Source organism: Gymnoscopelus microlampas (genome assembly GCF_963454915.1).
Source record: "Gymnoscopelus microlampas genome assembly, chromosome: 3".
NCBI lineage: Eukaryota > Metazoa > Chordata > Actinopteri > Myctophiformes > Myctophidae > Gymnoscopelus > Gymnoscopelus microlampas.
In genome coordinates this window covers 22,035,532-22,045,531 of record NC_139940.1, presented here as the reverse complement: position 1 = coordinate 22,045,531, position 10,000 = coordinate 22,035,532, and the positions used below count along the sequence as shown (strand labels likewise).

The window sequence follows — 10,000 nt, the reverse complement described above, 5'->3', positions numbered from 1 at the left end:
ACACACTTTTAAACACTCAAAATATTGCCATTGTACACAATTTAACTGCTGACAACCCCAAGAACAACAAAAACAAAATATGGGATTTTTGTGTGTGTTATGGTTAGGCCTGCTGTAATAAAGGAATTGTTCTTGCAGGGTACAATGTGTTAAGTATAGGCTAGTTCTGAACAACAAACAGCCTTGCCACACCCATGTAAACAGCAATGTAAATACCATAAAATCCAAACAGAAGTTGTTTAATTTTGGTTTGGTTTGGTGTTATAAGGTCTCCTGCTGAGTGAGTAATTGTTCTTTTTCCTAATGTACCCAATAAAGTGTGTTTTATTAGGAGCATGTTGATTTTTATGCCAGCCAACCTTTATCAGACAAGTGTAATGATAAAAGACACGTGTGACACTATAACATTAAATCAAGTTGTAAAACTACCACAAACTTTTTTTTCTTCTCTTTATACAGGTGTTTTCAATTAAGTATTATGATAATTTGTTTTGGTGTAGGGGTAGCCATGCAGAATAGCTCCTTTAGGCATATCTATGTATAATTAACTGGTCTACATCAGTGGTTCCCAAACATTTTAGCTCAAGACCCAAAAGAGGAAATAGAAGTTTGCCCGGACCGAAACTAGTGAAAATAGCAGATCTATAAGCTCATAATGCTTCAAAGCAATTCTTTGTGAGCTTGTAGATCTGCTATTTTCACTAGGGTCCAGGGTCCTATTTTCACTTCCTCTTAAACTTTAAAAAAAATGTATGCACATTATTATATTTTTTCTTTTTATTTATGAGAGATGTAAATGTAGGAATTATCTTCAATTTATAAAAAGTTGTGATTTATTTTCATTTTTTTTTTTTACTTTTTTAATTCTTTAGATTTTTTTTTTTTATGTAGGAAATGGAAAAAATGAGATATTTACTCTGCGACCCAAAGATGGCTCCCGGCCCACTGTTTGGGAAACGGTGGAATAGATAAGTTAATAAATAAATAAAAACATATTTGGAGGAGGAAACCAGGTATAGCCCACTCACCTGCTGTACATACAGCGGCACTTCCTCCACATGCTGAAAGGATGACTCGTTCGGCGTAACCATGTAAAACATGGACCGAACCCCCCTGGACAGGGTGTCTGCATCCAGAACTTGAGCCATGCCGCCTGCAGTCTGATCTGATGCGGTAGGTAATGGAATGCTGCTTATATGGGGAGCGTGCGACGCGCCGCGCGCCCTTTGGACCACAGCCCTTCAGTCGCCTCAAGGACTGGGTCACTCACTCAAACTGTAACTTGGTCGGCTGTCGTTCCTCCACTGGACAGTTCTAAATGGCTAACAACTGCGTTATGCTGCAATGTCTACAATATATTTGAAATGTACTGTAGAGTAGGCTTTTCTTGGTTAGAAAGGGTTAGAAAGGGCGAAAGTGCCCTTGCGCGGTCATATCGGTTGTGTGTACCATAGAGACTATTAGTCAGCCTACTGTTCACTAGATTGACTGACAGACAGTAACCTACTTTGTTTAGACTCGCATTCCTTAGTAATTGGTAAACGGTCGTTTCAACTCGCGAGAGTTTGCGCAGCATTGTCTGTGCAACCCTCCAATGAAATCAGTGCATCGGTATCGGTGAAAGAAAATCTGTTTATGAAAGATTAGTAGATTACTGTCTGTGAAGTGCAATATTTGTTACTGCTTGCATAGAAATACACTCGAAAACATTGTTTGAATTATTTGCTTATCTGCACAGAAGTTCAGTCTTCCCACCTGTGACCTGGACTGGCGCGTCGCGTTGTGACTCGTGAGCTTGAGGATCGGCTATTTTGAGCGAAAGCTTTCCCCACAATACCTATGATGGGGTTTAAGTGGTTAAATCGTGAGCGAATGAGCGTGTCTTTCCATCTTAAGTCTACCCACCTGCAACTAGGGCAACCATAATTAAGGTGAGACCAGGAAACAATAGGCTGGTCTCAGGAGGACAGGTAACATAAACTCTCATAACATAATCACCTCATGGAACCTATAGGCTATAGGTTCCATGAGGAACCTGTCCTAGGCTATTTATACCCTGTTTACAGTGAATGAGCAGGTTGCTCTTAGATGCGTTGCTGAGAGAATACCACAAGAAAACAACAAACATGGTAGCAAAAAAAAAACAAGATAAAATAGGCCTATTGTTATAGCCTAAAGAATTGCAACAGGTTTTATTTTTTCACCTGTCCTTAGGTTGTCTTAAATTAGCCTATGCACCACAGTTTGCCTGAATTTACCTGTGTCAAGTCAAAGAATTCTGACATGTGAACATTTAAATTAACTCAAATATACAAATATAACCCACTCTCCATAAATAGTTGTGGAGAAGATGGATGAGATCTAGGCTACATCTAGTCTTCTTGAGGGCAAGGACTTTATGTTAAAGGTATTTGCTGCTTGTAGTGACCAGAAACGCTGTATAGAATAGTTTTCACAAACCCCCTCATTATAAATGACACTTGGGTCAGAGGGTGGACTAGCAATATAAGATTATTTCTAGTCTGTTCTTGTTTCTGTATGTTCTGTCTGTATTGTATTTAAGGAGGCGGCAGCACTGGCATTAGTTAGTCAGACAAGGCTGTTTACCTATCACATTTCTCTGTTGTATTGAATTATGAGTTTTGACTCCAGTATTTGAAAACTTAAAATTTCTCATACTTTAAGATCTGAGTTGTTGTCTCTGTCTTATTGTGTCCTTATTATCTGAGTAGCCTGCCCCAATACTATGGCTTTGACACCCTGCAGTGTGTATACCAGCCAAAAGGGTTTGTTTTGACCGAGGTAGGTCTTATAGGGTCAAGCAAGTACAAGATGTAGTGTTGATGAAGCAGGATTCAGTATCTCTCAATAAGGCTTACAAGCCTACCCTTAAATCCAAATACTGTACATTTTGCTTTAGAGTGCTATGGGACTATATAGAGCAGTATTTTTTAGCCTTCGAATTCCCAAATATTTTAGATCAAACACATTCAGCACTGCATTCATAACATTTCACAAGATCTTCATCAGACATCAATGTCAGAGGTGTGTGATTGAAATATTGTAAATAACTGAATTAAATATTGGGGGCTTATTTTTCAGCATAGGCCGAAATGCGGATATAGGCGAACCTTTTTGTATGAAAAATAAAATCACGTTGTAACCTTTTCTGCTAATTAGAATGCACACTCACAATGTGGTGAAAGACGAGATCAAACCATGAAATTATTTTCAACTGGATTTTGTAATAGAATATGATCCATTGCAGGTTCTCTTGTGGAGACTTGGCAGAATGTCCTGACCCTGCCTGAAGGAAGGTGAATTTAGCATGCACCCCCATCGCCAGCTTTCTACACTCTCTGTAATGTATAATTCATTTCAGCCTCAGTTCACGTTATGTGCATACATAACCATGGATTCATATGGACAGATACAGTAGATGGGGTGGGGTTACATAGAGAAGTTATGCAATCATCAGGAATTAAATGTACCGCAGGGTCACTTTTAATAGATCTAAAAATGATCTGCAAATTATTTTCATAAATGATGAACTCCAGGTGTGTTTATAAAATATAATCTTCAGGCAGAAAAGTGTTGACTAAAGAACCATTGCCATTGTTTATTGTTGAGTGAGTTGAATAGTTTTGATAAGAAGTTATTGTTAAGGTAAGACAATACTGAGGATTATTTACAGAATATATATTAGGTACTGTAGGCGAAATTTGACTTTCCTGGCACTTGATTTGATCAGTAACTCAATTACATGGTAATTTACATTACATACAGTAGAAACCAATTGAGGCAAATGTTTAACAGTGCAAATCAACCTGTGTCCTTCTCAATGTAAGACACACAACATGGAATGTTCAAAATGTTTTGACCAAATTTGAATTGAATCCAAAATATTATAGGCAATACATTTACATAAACTAGAATTACAGTCAAATATTCATGTTTCTGGCATTTGTAAAATAAGCCTTTATTGCTTTTTTCCACTTTGCAGTGTTTCAACATTCTACTTTGTTCATGAAATTGACTTTTTGCCTGCCCATGTTCTGGACTTTATTACATCAAGTAACACACATCATCCCTTTTTACATTTGTACATTTATTTAGCATCGTTGTACTCTTTATGACGATGGCAAATCAGCAAACAGCAATCCTTTTAAGGACGTTCCTGAGGCAGAGGCAAGGCCTACTTTGAGAAGGTGTGGCCAGTTGTCCGTGCATTATAAGTGAGCATGCTCAGAACTCTGGTCGCTGTCGTGACTGTCCTCATTGGCTAAGGAGTCTGTGGAGTGGTGAAGGGCTGAAATGCCAGAGAACTCGGAAGGCAGCAATGTTCCCTTTTTCACATTCCCCAGTTCCTTCTCTCGTGCTACTGCCCCCTGCTGGCCTCCTTTCACTCGCTTCCACTTCATCCTCCTGTTTTGAAACCACACCTTGACCTAGGGGGTCAAATGGACATAAATGAAGTGGTCAAACACAGGTCTGAATGGGAAAGTAGACACAATGGCTTTTCACGTCTTTCGATATTCAGACAACACAAGTAAACCAAATATCGAGTAAACAGTAACCTTAACACTCGATAGCTAGCTAGCTACTGTAAATGTTTGGCAGCTATTTCTACAGCAGCAATTATGTGTTGATGTGATGTTCCACCTGCTGTTTGGCATCTACCTCTTTTCTCCTGACTCGACAACTTAAACCGTATTTACGTCTCTCAGATTGATGATTAAGCTGTTGCTTAAAACGGTTTACACGTAGTGAGGCCGTGCTTCTCCGAGTGTCGACACTGCGCTTAAGGGAGGGGACTCGCTCACTCCCCTCATGTCGTGTGGGTTTATTTTTGGGGAATGTCATTCCAAGGGGCCCCACAGATCACATGGTCAGGAAGTCAGTTGACAGCACAAACGTTTGTCTTAAACATCAGCAACGTGCGCCATGCTGGATATCACATCGTCTTTATGACATGGTGGTGGGGGCTTTTTTAAGGGTCAGAGGGGAACGGCACGTTTCCACGGCCACTGGTAAAGCCCTTATCCCGAAAGATAACCTATGACCCTCAAGGTCCTGGTGACAGGTGCAAAATACACTTGCATAAGCTCAACTCTTGTGCCTAACTTAACCTTTGACCACCTCCAGTCCTGACACAGGTGGCTCATACTGCATTACAGTATAGTACTGTAGGAGACTTCTGTTGTGGTGATATATCACTGTCATTTTTCACTTCAGGAATGGTTGGTCGAGGAATGAGGTCCAAAACATGGCCACCCAGGTTCCACTACTCCAAGTAGACTAACCTTAAAATACATCTGTATTCTGCAAGCATTGCCTTTTCACTCCCATGTATTCAGGGAGTACACAGCAAAATCCAGTTAACACTCTGGATTTTACTGTGTAAAAGCATTCAAGGAGATTTCACGGAGCTGATGTGTGTATTATCCCTACTTATGCTATCAGCAGGGATATTCATACTTCAAACAGAATGTAAATGTTGGTATTATGGCATACATTTTGAGGCAAATTGTACAGTGAGAATTCCTCTGAGTAATTATTATAGTGACTGAATTTGAGACGAAGAATAGTGGTCTATTTGAGTTCCGTAAGTTGAGACTTGTATTAGTCTGAAGGTTCATCTAGGTTCATTAGCTAATTCGATCTGTTTGGTTCTTCATAACATCTACTTAACTCGTTGCGTAAGTGTTACTTCTTTTGATTTCAGTGTGACATAAGATACTCCGATTGCATGGGACTCATGGGCCTTGACAAACATAATTCAACCTCTGAGCTAAAACAAATTACAAGTCAAAACTCTACAGCTCCCAGGGGGAAACAGTTATTGAGTTACTGAAGTAACATTTGAAATCCAATGCTAATGTTACTCTTTAACTCCAGTCTTTTCTTAATGTCGAATCCATACAGGATCTCAACCTCACTACAAACTATCACTGGCAAAGTGTCAACTAAGTATGACTTGCAAAACCAAAAGGGTGTCAGGACAACACACCGTGGGTGTTTCCTTCCCGCACAATTTGTCTCGTATTATTTGTACTGCATGTCTTTGCCTGCTTGTACAACAGTCTGCCCGCATTCAGACTAATGTCTACAAGCAGGACTAGAGAGGAGAGGAAGTGACTTGCTAGACAGCATTTCCTTCAACCCCTCTCTCAGGACTTCACCGTGGCCTGCCTGGAAGAATAGACAGGAACAACTGGAATATAATAGTCCCTTCACTGCAGACATAGCTGGTGCATAATAGCACATGCACCAAAGTTACAAAAACAGTAGCAGGCTGAACAGCCTCTTCTTCGTCTTGAGGCCCCCTCTGTTTTCATAACATGGCATTAATGTGCTAATAGGGGCCTGATGATGTGTGAACCCAATGGAAACACAGGAGCAATGGTTAGGAACATACCTGTCGCTCGGTAAGGTCGAGGTTGACGGCTATCTCGTAGCGCCTTAGCCTGGTCAGGTAATTGTGGTGGGCAAACTCTGCCTCCAGCTCTCGGATCTGCTCCTTGGTGAAGGCCGTCCTCTCCTTCCTGGGCTTGCTCACATCTGATTTGTAATTCCCATCCTGGGACTCTGAAATCAAACACCACACGTTTCTTTTCCAGTCAGGGGAGATTTATATGCAAAGAAAATAATGATTAAATGAGTGTACTGTGTGGCAGGTGCAAGTCAAGCAGAGGACGGGAATACATCAGGTAAGAGAAACAATGGAAAGCTCCAATCAGACTTTATTGTTCAGGCGTATATTAAGCGGCTGGAAGGACCCATAGGCGGCTACACATGTGTCTGACTCTGGCAGCTGCACTCTCACAATAGGCTGGCTCATATATTTTCCAACATGGAGTTAATTTGTCTTAGTCTTAATGGAATCTGCTGCTACCCCCAACATTTTAATATGGAACAAAACAGTTCTGCAGGATGTGTAAAATATGTTTCCTCCGTTTATTTACTTCAGCATTTATAAGCGTCTCCTTATTATGGCTAACAAGCCGCCAACTCACTACAATTCGCAAAGTTTTCTTTCTTTTGGCCCGATTTGGCTTTATAGCAGGTATTGAAAACAGCAACACAAGTGACAGCACTGCAACGCTCCATTCAATAATTGATAACAATTGGGAAGTTGTGGGCAAATGTCTCTAAAAACATTATGGGTCAATAAAGTCATCATGCAAACAATTAAAACTTGTATTATATAGCATGCTGAAGGAAATGATAAATTGCTAAGAATAAGGCATATAGCTTGAAATAAGTATACAGATTAAAAGGAAAATGGTCCTTTGTACTGCGCTGTATTGTTAAGTAAAATATAAAGTATACATAATAAAATGAGTAAAACTAAGAACACATCATTCTCACTTCAGAAAAATACATTTTGTTTTTGTTTTTCCACGATCTTTCCCAAGAAGACACGTATCGTTAATTTGGTTTCCAAAACGTTCCTATTGTGAGCAGGCCTTGTGGTTTCTGTGTTGGACATGCTTCAGTTGCACATTGTATTTGAAGGCAGTCGTGATTGCATGCTAATTCATCTGCGGCCATGTTCTGTAGTGTGTGTTAATCCAGCAGGCCTGTTTAAGGCCAAACTGTAAATAGGCCTGGGGTTCAGAGCCAGTTTCACAAGCTGTGTCAGACGCAGAGTCACGTCACAAGAAACACGATTCTTTTCTTGACGTAAAATCTCTCATTATGAATGTCCATGTCTAGTGAAAGAAAAAAAGTGAGGCATATATATATATATATATATATATATATATATATATATATATATCATATATATTGCAATTTTTCTTGCAGTGGGGAAAAACTTTATGCAGTGGTTATACAACATCGGGTAAATTTAAACTGCTCAACAAAAGTTATATTTGTTGTGGATTTTGTACAGAGTAGTTAGAATCAAGGATGAACGATGCAGCGATGCCTAAGCTACTGCAGGAATCCCCAAACAGAGAACCCCTGAAATTAAGCGGCTCATTGCTTGACCCACAGCCAGTGTCCAGCTTCCCCTTGACCTCACACTGTCTTCCCTGTAATTTCAGCGGAGCGGTCCAAACAGCGTTCTGGCCCTGAGCTGGGCTGATTGAAACAGGCACTCAGATGTATTTACTCTCTCTCTGGTAAACACAGACATTGTGTAAGAAGGATAAAAGAATAACACAGCCAGCTGCTTGAGACCAGCCGCCTCAGAGTTTAAAACGAGTGGCAGGCTTTTACGACACAGCCACTACACCACAGCAATTAGGTCTCCTCTGTAACTTTCATCTCTCCACTAAAAAGGAGGAATAATAGGAGAAAAATACATGCGCTCAGACAGGGTATTTAATGTAGGGTTCCCAAATGAACAGAGCATAGTTTAGGTCAGCTTAGATACTGTATAGGTACCTTCTTGAAGATTTGTTACATTTTACAATTTTTCATTCATTTATTGAAGTAAATAAAATCCATTTTCCTCAGCAGAAAATAACAATGACAATGTATTGTTTCTGAGGTGTATACAAGGAGGAGGACATTAAATGTACTGATGTATCTACTCTATTCCAAAATGTATTTTAGAAAATGTGTCTGAATGACTGAATGACTCATCCATTTCTGCTCACTCCTTTTTATTGCTGTCCAAAAGAAGTGTCTGCTTCAACAAAAGAAGACTTCAAGCTTCTTTTTATTGTTCCACACAGAATATTCTTGTAACTTATAAAGAATGGCCACTCCCTTAAAGAGCTGGTTCATGTGAATTGCAGCTCAGTAAAGAGGACCTGCACACCCATGCTGTCTTCAGATGGCCTACTGAAATTTAACAAGTTCCACAGAAACAAAACACCCAAATGCCAAAGGTGGCCAACCCCATTTAAGCAATAACAATAACAACAATAACAAGCCAGCTTAAATCCAAGAAAATTGAGAAACTACTTAGTTGACTAAAGGGGGTTATTGTTTTGATATGCAACTTTAAGTTTCACCTGGCTTTCAGAGTTTCCAAGCCAGATGGTGAAACCAAATCGTGGCCTATCTTATTGAACTAGCAGGAGTAGGATATTTAGACAGCTGATTGTGTTAGAAAGCTAAATAGTCTCAATAATCAGCATGATTGGTGTTAGCATTAAGAGAAAGCATGGCACATATGAGCATGCAATAACTATTGTTATTAGTGAAATGGGGTTTGGGGGCCAGGGGTTGCATTCCAAACGATTTGACAAAGGGGAAAAGGAAATAGAGGTTGGTGTGTTGAATTTGTTAATCAAATGGACTGCAGCACCGTGATGCGTCTTGACAGGAGGCTTAGCAAAAATATACTTATAAGAATTAGAAATGACGGCACTCAAGTGCAGGAAAAGCTCTGTCAAGTTCTATCATTAAGGCCATTATTTTAAGATATACTTATGAACCATGTGCCTTGACTCCTTCATTTTTCAATACCAACCACATACAAAAATACCGTAAAAGCTGAAATGTGGAAAATGCTGCATGCACGCTACCTGCCTATCCCAATATTTGGTGTTCCAACTTAAATTATTCTACAAAATAAAAATAATGTACCCAGACTCATTATACAGTCTGTCACTCAAGAATGAATCTCTGAAATGCTATTTACATGTCCCTGGGGTCCTGTAAAGTCACGTCTGAGTGACCAGACTATGAAAGAGCATATAGATGTCTGATGTGGCTATGTGCATCCTGAGTGAATACTAATCGTATAAGGAAATATCACTCAGTGGTAAAGTGCTGTGTACACACAGCCAAGACCAGGTGACGTACAGTATACAACGAGGCTTTTAAAAAGAGCTCAGGTTCAGTCCCCGTAGCGAGGGCCTACATACTGCAAACAGACGGACAGTACGGCAAGCACACTTTCCAGAAAACTGATCACTCATTTTCGTATCTTGTTTCCATGCAAAATCTCCCTCGCCCCTACCTTAGCAGTTTGTCATGCCGTGATTGATTATTGTGGTGAATGTGTTTTTTAAATGTTGCGGTGATTAGCAGGAAGGTG

The 10,000-nt window shown here is 39.9% G+C and overlaps 2 protein-coding genes across 2 annotated transcripts in view; both read right to left on the bottom strand.

The window, feature by feature from the left end:
- agmo (alkylglycerol monooxygenase) overlaps positions 1-1,100 on the bottom strand; it is a gene marked incomplete at its 5' end in the record, with an annotated part of 46,665 nt that extends 45,565 nt beyond the window's left edge. The window contains one exon of the mRNA XM_084052261.1: positions 1,029-1,100. Coding sequence (XP_083908387.1) covers positions 1,029-1,100 — 72 coding nt within the window. The remainder of the gene's footprint in view (positions 1-1,028) is intronic.
- Positions 1,101-2,542: 1,442 nt separating this feature from the next.
- Positions 2,543-10,000, bottom strand: part of meox2a (mesenchyme homeobox 2a) — a 9,859-nt gene continuing 2,401 nt past the window's right edge. Inside the window, exons 2-3 of the mRNA XM_084051948.1 lie at positions 6,419-6,588; positions 2,543-4,448 (exon numbers count right to left, since the gene is read on the bottom strand). Of these exons, the coding sequence (XP_083908074.1) occupies positions 4,230-4,448; positions 6,419-6,588 (389 nt within the window). The 3' untranslated portion in view covers positions 2,543-4,229. The remainder of the gene's footprint in view (positions 4,449-6,418; positions 6,589-10,000) is intronic.